The sequence below is a fragment of the Talpa occidentalis genome, unplaced genomic scaffold (assembly GCF_014898055.3).
Source record: "Talpa occidentalis isolate TD23 unplaced genomic scaffold, MPIMG_talOcc4v2.1 talOcc4.4, whole genome shotgun sequence".
NCBI lineage: Eukaryota > Metazoa > Chordata > Mammalia > Eulipotyphla > Talpidae > Talpa > Talpa occidentalis.
This window is the reverse complement of record NW_023604295.1, coordinates 51,656,721-51,673,223: the sequence shown is the minus strand read 5'-3', so window position 1 is coordinate 51,673,223 and position 16,503 is coordinate 51,656,721. Positions and strand designations below refer to the sequence as shown.

Here is a 16,503-nt window from a genome sequence, read left to right as displayed (position 1 = left end):
AATTCCTTTTATTATATATCCTAGTAGTTTGTTAACTGCATGTGTAACAAAATAAATATGTAGTTTATTCCCTTTTTTCCAGAGAGATAACATATTATATGGACTATTTTGCATCTTCCCATTTTTCCACTTAACAAGTTACATTCTGTGGAAAAAGGATAGATAAGTAATATGGTAAAATGTAATTGGTAGGCTCTAGCAGAGATTGGCGAGTTCAGTGTAAAATTCTTTCAAGTATGCTGTATGTTTGAAAATTTTTATAATCAGATATTGAAAATGAGACTATTTTGGAGATCATTCTAGAACAATTATGGAAGATGCTATTTTCGTAGCAATGTAGAATTCTGTAATATGAATATATCATAATTTATTTTTCTCTCAATAGAAATTTTGGTTTCAATTTTTTTACTGACACCATTAAAGTATAACTAATATGAATTCATAGAAGTTGGATTCTTTGGCCAAGGTTTATGCATTTTTAATTTTGAATCACATTGCTAAATTGCTGTCAGTAAGAGTTGTGCTGATTTCAACAAGTTTGGGAGAGCATACTTCTCACATATTTCTCAGTGTGCTTATTTACATGTTTTATTCTTTTCCTTTTCAAAAGCAGTTCTTAAGATTTTAATTTATTGTTCAGGTACTAAGATCCTTTTTTAGGGGACTATTTAGTCCATTTTATAATTGAAACTATATATTAAGGCGAGTCTTTGCTTCTCTTTTTCTTTTTTTAATGCTTTGGTTCCCAAAGTGTTCACCAAGACCCTCTGGGAATTTGCAGCAGATTTTTATGGTGCTGCAAGGTATTTTAAGTTTTTGAGATTAACACAAGAATATTAGACATCTAGTCAGATATCACAAACTACTAGTTTGAGATAGTAGCAATTTTATTAATCACCTGTACTACCCTTTTGTCAATGATGTCATATTTTTACAAAGCTGATTTTTTGGCAATTGCTAAGCAATAAAGCAAGTACCCTGTAAAAATGATGTGGAACGGGTTTTCGTTCTGAATCCAAGTTTTGAAAATTGTACAATGCTGACAGGCACACAATTCCCATTTTTAAGATTGAGGTTATTTAAGAATGAAATTAAAATATTTTTTGTGCAATTTATATTTATTTTTCCTTCAAAGTGCTACTCAGATGTTAGGACACATATATTAAGTTGTTTGGATATAACTATTTAATAAATGGAATTGTTAGGCATATCTTTTGTTCTAGGGCACTTTGAGAATTTTACTAAAAAACAAAGGATGCTGTGAATGGAGAAAATTGATAATCTCTATTTAGCATCTTAATGATTTCCCTGTCCAAATTCTACTATTTCCTTTTTATAGTAACTATAAATTTTCACAGTGAGTTTTCCTCAACTACTGTCTCTAGCTGGTGTGTCTGTTGGAGATCCTGTACTTCGCACTGGTAAACCCCTCTCCGTAGAACTTGGTCCTGGCATTATGGGAGCCATTTTTGATGGTATTCAAAGACCTTTATCGGATATCAGCAGTCAGACCCAAAGTATCTACATTCCTAGAGGAGTAAATGTGTCTGCTCTTAGCAGAGATATCAAGTGGGATTTTACACCTTGCAAAAGCCTACGGGTATGTCTTTTAACCGGGAATTTCTAAAGTTGGTAAAGAATGTAAAATGGATGTTTATTGACTGTTGTAGTCCAATTAAAAATAGAATGCAGAAGCATGGTTTAAATTTTTCCTTTTTCCTTAAATCTGCAAGTAGGATTGTAGAACTAATATGTTTTATTGATAAGTGAGGCAAATGATTTAAATGATAATATCAAGGGTGTTCAATGTTTATTTGAACATTGAAAAGAAAATTCTTTTCTAGGTTGGTAGTCATATCACTGGTGGAGATATATATGGAACTGTCATTGAGAACTCGCTCATCAAACACAAAATCATGTTACCCCCACGAAACAGAGGAACTGTGACTTATATTGCACCACCTGGGAATTATGATACCTCTGTAAGTATCATATAAACTTTATCTCACAATGAAATATTAACCAACCATAATAAATGAACAACATTGTATTAGCAACATTGACTGCAATTGGGGGCATTATGAAATAAAGACAAATAGCATATGATCTCATGTCTATGACACATTGGTGGTTGCCAGATTGGGATTAGGCGGGTATTTAAGGTAGACAAATGGGTGAAGGGAGTCAAAAGGTACAAATTTCTACTTATAAAATAAATTAGTCGTGGAGATATAATGTACAACATGGTGACTATGGTTATAATATTGTGTATTATAAAGTAGCTGAGAGAATACCTAGTACCTATTAAAAGTCCTCACCACAAGAAAAAAAAATTTACAATTATGGTAACAGATGTTATTGACATGTTGTAGCGATAATTTCATAATATATATAAATATCAAATCATGGGGGCCTCACGGTGGCCTTGGGGTTAAGTCTCAGCACTATCACCTCTAACAGCCTGACTTCAATCCCCAGCCAGTGAGCTAACCCACATGGCACAGCAGACCTCTCCTGTCTCGCCCACTGCTCCCCTTAGCAGTGTATTTTAATAAATCCGCCTGTTCTGCTCCCCACTCTGTCTCTGGTGAATCCTCTCACCCCCCGCACCTCTGACCTACACCCCAGTTCTTCTATGTAAACACAATTATTTTTTTTAAAAGATTGATTTATTTACACAAGAACCAGGGTACAGGCCAGATATATGGGAGGGTGAGAGGATTCACCAGAGACAGACCCGGGAACAGAACAGGCAGACTGACTGAAATACACTGCTAAGGGGAGCAGTGAGTGAGACAGAAAAGATCTGCCAAGCTATGTGGGTTGCTCCTTGGCAGGCGGGGATCGAACCGGCATTGCAAAGGCTGCAGACAGCCTCACAGTGCTGTGCTCAACTACCTGTGCCACCAGGGAGACCCTATGTAAGCACAAATATAACAAAACAAAACAAATATCAAATCATTATGTTGAACAGCTGCAGCTAATGTACTATCATGTCAATGTTAAAAAACTCTGGGATTCTGAGCTGTCAGCTAGTCTTGCTCAATAGCTTAGACTCACTCGCTGTATGGATGAACCACCCTGAAGCAGGTAATTTAGATTCCTCTGTCAACAAAATTACATATTTCTGTAGGTGTGTGTATTTTAGAATTGTGAAATGTTCTGTCCTAAATGTACTCATTGCCTTTTTGCTTTTTTAAAGTATAAAAATATTTGACTTTATTAAATATTTTAGGGTTCTTAATAGGTAAGTATTCATTAAAGCAGTATAAGAGCATTATAATAAACAAAACAAAGAATAGAAAATAAGTCAGGAATACTTCACTTCTCTCTTCCTTAGTCCCAGGAGAAGTTTCTGCATCCTTTATGACTTTTCCCTGCACATATCCATGTAATTTATTTAACTATTCCTCTATTACTTGAAAGACCTTCTTCTCAAAAATGACTAAACTGTTTGAAAGAATTAAAAAATAATAAATATATATAATTTAAAAAGATAGGATTGCAAATAATGATTTTTCATAAAAAGTATATTCTCCCTCCCTGTTTCCACATTCCACCTCCCGATCCCCAAGAAGAATCCAGGATTACTCAGATTTTTAAAAGAAAAAAATGTTTATAAATTTGATAGTATTTTAAATCCTGCTGTATTTTTATAGGATGTTGTCTTGGAGCTTGAATTTGAAGGTGTAAAAGAGAAGTTCAGCATGGTCCAAGTTTGGCCTGTACGTCAAGTTCGGCCTGTCACTGAGAAGCTACCAGCCAATCATCCTTTGTTGACTGGCCAGAGAGTCCTGGATGCTCTTTTTCCGTAAGTTTGAGCTGGGCTCTATGGTTTTCCTTTGTAGTTATTATATGTGCTTACAGGTCCACTTTTTATAGTTAAATTTTTATGTCCTAATCCTGTAATAAATGTTATTTAGAGATATAGTGAATTAATTATATATTGAATATGTGTTATATTGCCACTGCTTTTTTTTTTTTTTAAGATTTATTTTTTATTTATTTTTGCATACAAGAGCTGGGGTATAGGCCAGAGGTACAAGGGAGTGAGAGGAGTCATCAGAGACAGAGTGGGGAGTAGAACAGGAAGATTTACTGAAATACACTGCTGAGGGGAGCAGCAAGCAAGATAAGAGAGATCTGCTGTGCTATGTGGGTTAGCTCCCTGGCTGGGGTTCGAACTCATGCTGCAGTGGCTGCCAATAGCTTGATAGTACTGGGACTCAACTCCTTGCGCCACCAGGGAGACCCTGCCACTGCTTATTATAGTCAAATCATTGAAGATTTACTTTTTCACAATTGTAAAAGGAAAGCATTATTTCTAAATTTAAAAAAAAATTCCAAAAGAAAATTCACATGAAAATAATTTTTGTAGATTGATATCACTTTAATTGATGGTTTCTGAAATCAGCTGGGCTCACTATGTTTTTCTTGATTTATTGTCTGCTGTTTTTCATTTTCTTTACCGTCTAGAAACCTCCTTTTTCTTTAAATCTTAGATTTCACCATATGCTGCTTTAATGTTAACAAATGACCTTGTCATTTCATTCATAGAAAAGACTGAAGCTATGATATAATAATTTCCTCAGTCTCTCGCCACCAGCCCTTATATGTCCCACTCTTAATATAGCCTCTTACTCTTCATGTCTACTGAGTTATTCTCACTATTCTCATCAAGATCTTCAATCCTTTGAAACTTCTTTCTTATTAATCAATGTCCTGTTTCTATATCCTTCACTATCCAGCTTAGACTCCATAGTCTATCACTCTTACAAACTAAATTTTTTCTTTGTTTTCTGTCATACCTTCTTAGCAAAATCCCAACTATGAATCAGTCCAGCCATCTCCTCCCAAATCTATATACAAGCTGCAGAGAAAACAAAAAATCCAGGGCAAAAATGGGTAGTTAACTTCACTATTGTGTAGCAGTCCTTCTGTATCTTCCTAATTATCATTTTTCTTCCCTTGGCAGCTATTTCAAACCTCTTTACTCACCTCAGATCTTCAAGTCCTCTCTTTTCCCCTCATTCTCAACAAATAGTCATGTTTGATCCTTCACTGAGAAATCAGAAACCATAAGATTTGTAACTCTTCATTTTTGCCATAGATTTGCTGCCACGGTAAATATTCCCATTCATCCCTTCTTTACTTCCTCTTTCTGGAGCTTATCTCTCACTTCACATCTCCTCAAACACCCCCTTGTGTAAGATATCTTCCTTTATCTTCCATCTAATGAAACAAAGTCTACCCTCTACCTTTTTCCTCTTTCTACCTTCTACTATTTTCTCCTCATCTTCACAGCCAAACTTCCTGATACAGTAAATTAGCTGCTTCTACTTTTCCCAGTCTAATTCAGTGTACTCTGCTCTCATTCCCTCACTCCTCTCACTAACATCATCAGACACTCCTAGACCTATAATTCAATAAAAAGTTTTAGTATTTCCTTAATTCCTACAATTTTGGGTTTTGCTTTCTACTCCTTCATTGAAACAATCCTTTTGTTTTTCCTGTTAGCTTCTGTCTGCCAGTTTATTCTCTCTTATAGGTTCCTTTCCCCTGAATTTTGCTATTAGAGTTTTCCCTCTTCTAGGACTTTTTCTTCTTCTTTTTTTTTTTTTTTAAAGATTTATTTTTAGGGCCTCCCCAGTGGCACAGCGGGTTGAGCGCTGTGCTGTGAAGCTGTCCGCAGCCTCTGCAGTGTGGGTTCGATTATCAGCCAGTCAGGGAGAGAGTCCCACATGGCTTGGCAGGCCTCTCCTATCACACCCGCTGCTCCCCTCAGCAGTATATTTCAGTAGATCTGCCTGTTCTGCTCCCCACTTTGTCTCTGGTAAATTCTCTCACCCTTCTACGCCTCTGGCTTATACCTCCAGCTCTTATATAAAAAATAAATCTTTAAAAAAAAAAAAAAAAAAAAGGAAGTAGAAGTCAGTGGGTGGGAAAAAATATTTTTTAAAAAGATTTATTTTTATTTATTTATGCATAGAGGAACTGGGGTGTAGGCATGGGGGGGTGGGGGGTGGTGAGAGAATTCACCAAGGACAGTGGGGAGCAGATCAGGAAGATCTACTGAAATAAACTGCTGAGGGGAACTGCAGGTGAGACAGGAGAGGTCTGCTGAGCCATGTGGGTTAGCTCTCTGGCTGGGGGTTGAACTCATGTTGCAGTGGCTGGCAATAGTTTGATAGTGCTGAGACTTAATCCCTTGTGCCAACAGGAGGCCCCTCTCTTCAATTCTTTATCTTACTCCCTGTGGATGACTTAATCCACTCTCATGACTTCAGTATTCATCTAAATGTGATAACTCCTGAATCTAAATCTTTATCCCAGATCACTTCTGAGTTCTAGACTCTTTTATCCACTTCTGATTACACCTCTCCATTTGACTATCCTACAGATCCTTTAAAAGCCAGTATATTCAAAACTAAAATCATCATCTTAAATCACCACTCTCTTTCTTGAAACCTGCTCATCTTTCTTTGTGCCTTTCTCAACAAATGTCCCTATTATTTTTACAGTAAATAAATGCCCAACCTAATATCTATAATTCTCTCATGGGTATTTTTTTATCCTCCACATCTAATTATTGGACAAGTATTTTTTTTTTTTTTTTTTTTTATAAATTTTATTGTTATATTCCCCATACAATTGCAGCCCCCCCATTCTGACCCCAATCCCTCCCCTCCCGCCCCCGCCCCCCTAAAATTGTCTCTGGTTCATAGTTTTTTGTTGATTTTGATTTTCACTTTCTTATAGTTATTCATTTTCCTGGTCCCTTATTTAAGTTTTCTAGATTCCTGCTATGAGTGAGACCATCCGGTATTTTTCTTTTTCTTTTTGGCTTATTTCGCTGAGCATGATCCCTTCCAGCGCCATCCATGTTGCTGCAAATTGCATGTGTTTATCTTTTTTGAATGCTGAGTAATATTCCATGGTATATATGTACCACATCTTCTTGATCCAGTCATCTATTTTTGGGCATTTGGGTTGTTTCCAAAGCTTAGCTATTGTAAACAGTGCTGCTATAAACATAGGGGTGCAGGTGTTCTTTGGAATTGATGTTTCTGTGTCCTTTGGGTAAATACCTAGGAGTGGAATTGCTGGATCATATGGAAGCTCTATGTTTAGTAGGTCCAGAAATCTCCACACAGCTCTCCACAGTGGTTGGACCAGTTTGCACTCCCACCAACAGTGCAGAAGAGTTCCTTTTTCTCCACACCCTCGCCAGCATTTGTTGTTGCTAGTTTTTTTTAATATGTGCCATTCTCACTGGTGTAAGATGGTATCTCATGGTAGTTTTGATTTGCATTTCCCTGATGGCAAGTGATGTTGAACATTTTTTCATATGCCTGTTGGCCATTTGCATTTTCTCTTCAGAGAAGTTTCTTTTTAGCTCTTGTGCCCATTTTTTGACTGGATTATTTTCTTTGTTGTTGCTGAGTCTCATCAGCTCTTTGCAGATTTTTGTGATCAGTCCTTTATCATTAGTGTTGGGTGCAAAAATGTTCTCCCAGTTGGTGGGGTTTCTCTTTGTTTTTGTTATTGTCTCTTTTGCTGTGCAGAAGCTCTTTAATTTGATGTAGTCCCAGCTGTTTATCTTTGCCTTCACTATCACTGCTTTGGGTGATGTGTCTGTAAAGATGTCTTTGATGTGCAGATCACGTAGTGTTTCGCCTATATTTCCTTCTATATATTTTATGGTTTCAGGTCTTATGTCTAGTTCTTTAATCCATTTTGAGTTGATTTTTGTGTATGGTGTGAGGTAGTGGTCAAGCTTCATTCTTTTGCATGTAGCGACCCAGTTTTCCCAGCACCATTTATTGAACAAACTTTCTTTGCTCCAATGCATAGTCTTTGCTCCTTTGTCAAAGATTAGTTGACCATAGATCTGTGGGTTTATTTCTGGATTTTCTATTCGATTCCATTGGTCTGTATGTCTGTTCTTGTTCCAATACCATGCAGTTTTGATGATTATGGCTTTGTAGTATAGTTTGAAGTCTGGGAGTGTAATGCCTCCATTCCCTTCTTTTTTTTTCAGGAGAGCTTTGGCTATTCGGGGTTTTTTGTGATTCCATATGAATTTCATCAATAATTGTTCTATTTCTTTGAAGAATGACATTGAAATTTTGATTGGAATAGCATTGAATCTGTATATTGCTTTTGGAAGGATGGCCATTTTAATAATGTTTATTCTTCCAATCCACGAGCAGGGGATGTCTCTCCATTTCTTTGTGTCTTCTTCTATTTCTTTTAACAGTGTTTTATAGTTTTCTTTGTATAGGTCCTTTATCTCTTTTGTTAGATTTATTCCCAAATATTTGATTTTTTTTGTTTCAATAACAAAAGGGATGGTTTTTTTTATTTCTTCTTCTTCAGATTTATTGTTTGTGTATAGGAAGGCTACTGACTTTTGCATGTTGATTTTGTATCCTGCCACTTTACTGAACTGATTGATGAGTTGAATTAGCTTTTCTGTGGAGTTTTTGGGGTTCTCTATGTATAATATCATATCGTCTGCAAATAGTGATAGTTTGACTTCTTCTTTTCCTATTTGGATTCCTTGGATGTCTTTCTCTTGTCTTATTGCCCTGGCTAGGACTTCCAGTATTATATTGAAAAGCAGTGGTGAGAGTGGACATCCTTGTCTTGTTCCAGATCTTAATGGAATTGCTTTCAGCTTTTCACCATTGAGAATGATGCTGGCTGTTGGCTTGTCATAGATGGCCTTTATGATGTTGAGGTATGTTCCTTGTATCCCAAGAATTTCAAGGGCTTTTATCATGAATGGGTGTTGCACTTTGTCGAAAGCTTTCTCAGCATCTATTGATATTATCATATGGTTTTTATATTTCTTTTTGTTGATGTGTTGGATAACGTTGATTGATTTTCGGATGTTAAACCATCCTTGTGCCCCTGGAATGAATCCTACTTGGTCGTGGTGAATTATCTTATGGATACATTGTTGGATTCTGATGGCTAAAATTTTATTGAGGATTTTTGCATCAGTGTTCATTAGGGAGATTGGCCTGTAGTTTTCCTTTTTAGTGTTGTCCTTGTTCGGTTTTGGTATTAGTGTAATGTTGGCTTCATAGAACGTGTTTGGTATTGTCCCTTCCTTCTCAATTTTTTGGAAGAGTTTGTGAAGGATAGGCACTAATTCGTCTCTGAATGTTTGGTAGAATTCATTTGTAAATCCATCAGGTCCTGGGCTTTTGTTTTTGGGGAGGTTTTTGATTACCATTTCAATTTCGCTAATTGTAATTGGTCTGTTTAGGTGTTCTATTTCTTCTTTATCTAGCTTTGGGTGATTGTAGAGTTGTAGGAATTTGTCCATCTCCTCTAGATTATTAAACTTATTTCCATATAACTGTTCATAGTAGTTACTGATTATTCTTTTGATTTCTGCTGTGTCCGTTGTGATTTCTCCTCTTTCATTGATGATCCTGTTTATTTGTGCTTTCTCCCTTTTTTCCTTTGTGAGCCTGGCTAGGGGTTTGTCTATTTTATTGATTTTTTCAAAGAACCAGCTCTTGGTTTCATTGATCTTTTGGATTGTTTTTTTAGTTTCAATTTCATTTATTTCTGCTTTGGTTTTTATTATTTCTTTTCTTCTACTGGTTTTGGGTTTTTTTTGTTGTTCTTTTTCTAGATCTTTGAGCTTCGAGATTAGGTTGTTTCTTTGAGTTCTTTCTTGTTTCTTGATGTGAGCTTCTATTGCTATATATTTTCCTCTTATTACTGCTTTTGCTGCATCCCATACATTTAGGATATTGGTGTCCTCCTTGTCGTTCAATTCAAAAAATTTTTTAATTTCTTCTTTGATCTCCTCATTAGTCCAGTGGTCTTCCAGTAGTGTGGTTTTTAATCTCCATGAGGTAGGAAAGTTCCTTGCCTTCTTTTTATGGTTTAGTTCTAGTTTGATGCCTTCATGGTCAGAAAAGATGGTTGGTATGATTTCAATCTTGGTGTATCTGTTGATGTTTGTCTTTGGACAAGTATTTTTATCCTGTTTCCTAAATATTTTTTTGTCTATGTCTCTCATCCCTAATCCATGACCTTAATTTAAGAATTTTACCCTAATTTCTGCAAGTCTTATTTAAACAAATTCTCTACCTTCAGTCTTACCTTCTTTCTAATGGCTGTCCATATTATATAGTGATCCATTTAAAACACTTATCTGGGGGCCTCCCCGGTGGCGCAGCGGTTGAGCGCTGGGTTGCGAAGCTGCCCGCGGCATCTGCGGCGCCGATTCGATCCCCAGCTGCTCCCCGGCCACCAGAGGAGGGTCCGGCATGGCACGCAGACCTCTCCTGCTGCCCGCTGCTCCCCTCAGCAGTGTACTTCGGTCCTTCTGCCTGCTCTGCTCCCTGCTCTGGCTCTGGTGAATTCTCTCACCCTCCCGCGCTTCTGACTGTACCCAGTGCATGTACAAACAAACAAACAAATAAATAAATACATGCCTCTTTAAAAAAAAATAGATCTTAAAACACTTATCTGGTCCTGAACTGTTTTGCTTGATTCCCATAGGGCTCTTCATTGCTCTTAACTCCATACAAAGCCATCCAGATCTAGTCATTACTTGCCTTCCATTTGTTTCATGTATTCGACTGGCCAACTACTTCCTTTATGCCATGTTCCAGGCACACTGAATGATTTTTAATTCCTCAAGTAAGGCTCCCTCTTGCCCCTTTGTGCATGTTGTCCCTCTAGAATGTATTTATTTTTTTCTGGCTAATTTCTATTTCAAGTCTTAGCTTCTTCAGGAAAATGGCTTACCCCAATAAACAGTTGTTTTTTTAAAAATTCTGAAGATCCATAAAAGGTTTAAATTGTATGCATCAGGAGCCAGTGCATGAATAATTGATAAATAAATTGAATCCATAATAAAGCATTCTTTCATTAAAAAAAAAAAAAAAGAATGCCCTAACCTACTCCAGTAGATTAGACTCTACCCGCCTTCCTGTGTACTCCCACAATATCTCGCAGTCCTTCCCTATGACATCACTTTTCAAATTGTGTCATTGAACTCCCAAACTGGGCCCACACCCACTCTGCCTTCTCTCCCCAGACAGGTTAAAAGTGATTTGAAAGCGTATGCAAACCATAGGATAAATGGATGTGCCTTCTTAGTTTATTCAAAGTCACTGAAAGGTTTAGGGGAGAAAAAATTTTAATGCATGTTTGTTTTATATTGAAAAAATCATTATTAATTATGCGTTGTTTCTCATCCCATTTCTCCTGTTTAGAACCTCCCCTCCCACTCTACCCCTAACACACTTAGTGTGTGAATGCAAACACACACATACTGCAGTACTGACTTTCCTCAGCCCTTAAGGGTATTTCACTCCACTGCCACTTTTTAGGGAAAGTTTGAAGGTGACTGCTAAATGGTGCTGTAAGTACTAGCTGACTCTCTGCACTTTAGCTCACTGGAATGTGAGCTCTGTGAGTATAGAAAACATGGCTCTCTTACTCACTGCTGTCTCTCCAGCATCTCCAAACACAGTTTTTAGAACCCTGGAGGTATTTTGTAAATAATTACTGAATGGGTAAAATGGGATTAATTTAACACCTTAGTGAATATCTTTGTTCATTAACCTTTATAGCAAGTTGTAACTTTTTTAGTTCTTATTTTTTACCTCAAGAGACAACTTTTTAAAGTTGTTTATCTTTTTTTCTTTTAGCTTTAATTCCTATATTGTCTTTTCATGTGCTAATTTATAAAAGCTTTCAAAATATTAGTACTATTTTCTTATTATTTTCATATTCCTCCTACCCATGTACCCATGTACTTTTGCTTTTCAGCTATGAAAGATAGAGATGATTGATAATAAGAGGCATACTACTTTAGGTACCAAGCAGGGAAGCAATTTATATCTACATCTGTGTATTATCTTTGTGAGTTAATATGTAGAGATGAAAATATTTCAGAGTTCTTTAAGTTGTATTTTGTGTGTCACTAATCTAATTTATTAGTATTTATTATCAACTCATGTAATCCACACTTTGTTTTCTTGTTTAGATGTGTACAGGGAGGAACAACTGCAATCCCTGGGGCTTTTGGCTGTGGAAAGACTGTGATCTCACAGTCTCTATCCAAATATTCCAACAGTGATGTGATCATCTATGTAGGATGTGGTGAAAGAGGAAATGAGATGTCTGAAGTCCTTCGGGACTTCCCAGAGGTCTGTGTTTATAGAGCTTTCAAATAATTTTCTAGAAAAAAATCACACCACTAGACAGCTTTGATTAGCATTAACAAAGCCCTTTGTTGGATCTGGAACAATACTCTCATTTGTCAAGAATCTCAAGGAATAATTACATTTACGATCTAATTTTTATATTCAGGGAAGACTGTAATTTTTTAATAAAACGCATGAGAATTTCTTTTTGTAGTTTGGTGGTTTTCAGTTATGAAGAGGAGATGAAATAGGCAAAATATTTATGGATGTGAACTTTACGTAGGCTTAATGTGATCTACAAGGTTACTATAGTAATTTTTTTCCCCCATAAAATAATGGTTTTCATTAGGAAATGAAAATAATGCCTGTATTTATAGTACTTGGTAATAGGGAGAGGAAAGAATTGGGAGTGGTGGGGAATATTCTTTGGGAACATTTATTACAGAAGACTTAAATATGAAGTTGTAAACGGGGGACTAAAATGCTCCATGTGGAAATAGAGGATCACTAATAGATTGTTTGCCTCCAGCTTACAATGGAAGTTGACGGTAAGGTAGAGTCAATCATGAAGAGAACAGCTTTGGTAGCCAATACCTCCAATATGCCTGTTGCTGCAAGAGAAGCTTCTATTTATACTGGTGAGTATATAAATTGGAATAAAAGTGGTAACATCTGATCTTAAGTTTAAAACTAGTACCAACTTAATATTTTCCAAAGAACTTCTGTTTCATTCCAAAATACCTCTGTACATATAACCATTTTGTTGCTTTTTGGAAATGCTTGACTATTTATGTCTTGAGAAGTTGTCAGCAGAAGACATTTATAGAGCTGCTCCAAACTTTTAAATGATCATAAAATGGTATATCTTCTCTCCTACCATTTTTTTTTCATTACATATTTTACCATTTTCTTGCTTTGAATATACCCATGTCTCTATAACTTATCAAATTTTAATTATTGTATTTTGACTGCTGGATATAAAGGAGTAAGACAATCAATCTATTTATGTATTACCTTCCATCTTTGTTTGGTTCCCCGTTCAAAAGGGGTAATAGTAGATAAGAGTTCTCCACAGCTTCAGCAATGCTAGTTTTCCCATACTTTCTTAGGATAGCTATCAAATATACAAAAAGTAGAGAAAAGATCGGTGCATACCCATGTACTTGGTACTTAGATCTGACAATTAGCATTTTACTATCTGTGCTTTATTGGATACTTATTCAGTCTGTATTTCATAACAGTGAGCTATCATCTTTCCTATATGTATTTAACCATGTGAAAACTGTCTTCCTTTTGGACAGTAGTTCTTTTTCATAATGATTTGTAAAGTCTCTTTGAAATTAGCCTTTTATCTGTCATGAGTTGCAAATATATTTTCCATTTATTCATCTTTTGATTTTGTCTGAGGTTTTATTTTTTTCTTGAAGGCATTGATGATGTTAGGTCGGTGAAAGAGCCTGTGAACTTTCTTTGAAGTTTATTCATGCGTATCTATATGTTCCAAGTATTTCTAATATATACACATAGTGAATGTTACTACAGACTTAAAACATAGCCACACTTGTATAAGGCAGGATCATTTCCATCATGAGATTGATATGTGGTAATTACTGTGTTTTTTAAGCCTTAATAATATGTGAGTAATACTTCTTTAAGACTTTGTTAATGGGACCATTTTTAGAAAGCTTCAGAATTCATTTTTTATTCTGAGATATAATTTAATAAACAGTAAGTGCTGAATTTTCCAGTAACTACTTTGTTTTTCATAGATAAGCTTTTATTTTCTTACTGGTAAAATAAAGGAACAGAGTAATAGATTTTGGAACTCTTAGAGCAACAACTATATTTCTAAAGTTGTGTCGTATTTTGTACTTTGCTGAGGGCGTGTATATGTATCATTTCATCCAATGTGTTTAGATAGATTAGAGAGTGACGTTTCTTTGCTAGGGTTAATGACAAAACAGAAACTAGAACCCAGGACTTCTTTCTGTGTGATAACCTCTTCTGAGTGGTTTATTGTATGTGATTTTACACATGCGTTCCAGGGCTCCGTTTAGTTCTCTCAGAAGGGAAAAAGAGAGTGGAAGGATTGTACTTACTGTTTTAAAACTTTGATAACATTGAAAAAGTCAAGATTATTCATTATAGGATTATAACTTACAATATTCTTCCCAATTTAGGAATTACACTGTCAGAATATTTCCGTGACATGGGCTATCATGTCAGTATGATGGCTGATTCTACCTCTAGATGGGCTGAGGCCCTTAGAGAAATCTCTGGTCGCTTAGCTGAGATGCCTGCAGGTAGGTGTTTATGTTATTTATTATGTAAGCAAAATGAGTAGGATTTGGGGGACTGGCTTAGAATCTTTCTTTTAAAAATTTTTGTTTTCATTTTTCAGATAGTGGATATCCTGCATATCTTGGTGCCCGCCTGGCCTCTTTCTATGAGCGAGCAGGCAGAGTGAAATGTCTTGGAAATCCTGAAAGAGAAGGGAGTGTCAGCATTGTAGGAGCGTAAGCGCTTCAACTGTTTACTTTTCAAAAAGGAAAAAAAAGTCACTTACCTTAAAGAGAAAATATTTAGTTTCCTCTGAGGGCAGTGGCTTTTAATTAAGTTTGCTTGCACTCCAGAGTCAACCAAGCCACTCATTCAAACACACATATTTGGTGATCTCTGTATGTTCTGGTTCTTTAGATTTGACTTGACAGATTTATTATACTCAAGTGACAGTATTTAGGAATCACTTAGGAAATTATAGACATGTTAAGGTAAGACTGTTGTGTTAAAAATCAATGTGAAGATCACTACGTAATAAAAAGCCACACACAGTTCTTGGGACTTTTCCTCCTTCCTTCATCTATTTGACTAGAAGTATTAGAAGTAATTTTAATGTCTCATTTCCTATACTAGGAGTGTTTAATGATATCTTTCTTATTTGCAACATAGTGCTGATTTTTATTTAAGGTTCTTAGGTGAGACTTTTCTTTCCAAAGTTGTTTTTACAATAAAAAGCTTTTACATTAAAATGGACTTTCAGGGAAAAAATTTGACTTTCATATACAAGTTATTTTTCATAAGCATTTCTAATAATTTTCTTTTTATTTTAAATTTAGAGTTTCTCCACCTGGTGGTGATTTTTCTGACCCGGTTACATCTGCCACTCTTGGTATTGTTCAGGTATATCTTTTCCTCCTGTGGTCAACTTCAGACATGCGCACACACGTGCACAAACACACAGAGTTGTTCTAATGTTATCCAAATCATTAAGAAGTATTTAATTTACTTACATGGTAAAATCTGTTTTAGGAACATTCTTATCACTTAGAGCCTTTAATATTGTTTGTTCTTTCTTACCTCTACCTGGGCTTTATAATAAGCTTAATAAGTGGAAAATACATCTATAAGTGGCAAAGTTTTATTAATGTTAGAGTAACACTAAGTTCGAATAACCCTCACGGTTGAAACATATAGTTCCAAAAAATGTATAATGGTCAATATGCAGTAGGAGTTTATTTTCCTTAATACTCTGGTCTAAGGCAAATGATACTATCAGAGAGCAGCTCTTTTCCATTCACTGATAATTTCAGAGACATAGTCACTTCACTCATTCTCTCAGCCACACCCAGATGTAAGTAAAACTGGAAAATGTAATTTCTGCATAAGCAGCTGCTTCCCAGTGACAAGGCATGAATTTTAGTGGCTAGCTAACCAACTGAGCCATTAAAAGAAGCCCAAATGAAAGATGTATATAAATCAGGACTATAGATCCTCCTTGGTGGCCCAGGGGTCAAAGTCTCAGCACTGTCAAGCCATGGCCAGCCACTGTGGCATGAGTTCAATCCCCCGACAGGGAGCTAACCCTCATGGCATAGCAGACCTCTCCTGTCTTGCCCACTGCTCCCTGAGCAGTGTATTTCAGTAGATCTGCCTATTCTGCTCCCCACTCTGTCTCTGATGAATCCTCTCACCACCTGCACATCTGGCCTATACCTCAGTTCTTGTATGCATAAATAAATAAAAATAAATCTTTAAAAATAAGTAAATAAATCAGGAGTATAGTGTTTCTTTTTTTTTTAAAGGTTGGTATATTCTTAGGTACATGTATTATTCATATGGAAAACAACAGAATATTTGCTTATGTTTCTGCCAACATCAGGTAAAAAGAAATTGTGGGGCCTCCGCTGGTGGCGCAGTGGTTGAGCACTGGGCTGCGAAGCTGCCCGCAGCCTCTGCAGCACCAGTTCGATCCCCGGCCACCAGCGAGGGTCCCACATGGTGCAACAGACCTCTCCTGCCGTGCCCACTGCTCTCAGCA

The 16,503-nt window shown here is 36.3% G+C and overlaps 1 protein-coding gene across 2 annotated transcripts in view; it reads left to right on the top strand.

Moving 5' to 3' along the window:
- ATP6V1A (ATPase H+ transporting V1 subunit A) overlaps positions 1 to 16,503 on the top strand; it is a 54,172-nt gene that overhangs the window by 25,293 nt on the left and 12,376 nt on the right. For both annotated transcript variants that reach the window (XM_037525524.2, XM_037525522.2), the window contains 8 exons: positions 1,386 to 1,600; positions 1,845 to 1,982; positions 3,660 to 3,811; positions 12,026 to 12,188; positions 12,715 to 12,823; positions 14,366 to 14,488; positions 14,587 to 14,701; positions 15,302 to 15,365. In XM_037525524.2, coding sequence (XP_037381421.1) covers positions 1,386 to 1,600; positions 1,845 to 1,982; positions 3,660 to 3,811; positions 12,026 to 12,188; positions 12,715 to 12,823; positions 14,366 to 14,488; positions 14,587 to 14,701; positions 15,302 to 15,365 — 1,079 coding nt within the window. The remainder of the gene's footprint in view (positions 1 to 1,385; positions 1,601 to 1,844; positions 1,983 to 3,659; positions 3,812 to 12,025; positions 12,189 to 12,714; positions 12,824 to 14,365; positions 14,489 to 14,586; positions 14,702 to 15,301; positions 15,366 to 16,503) is intronic.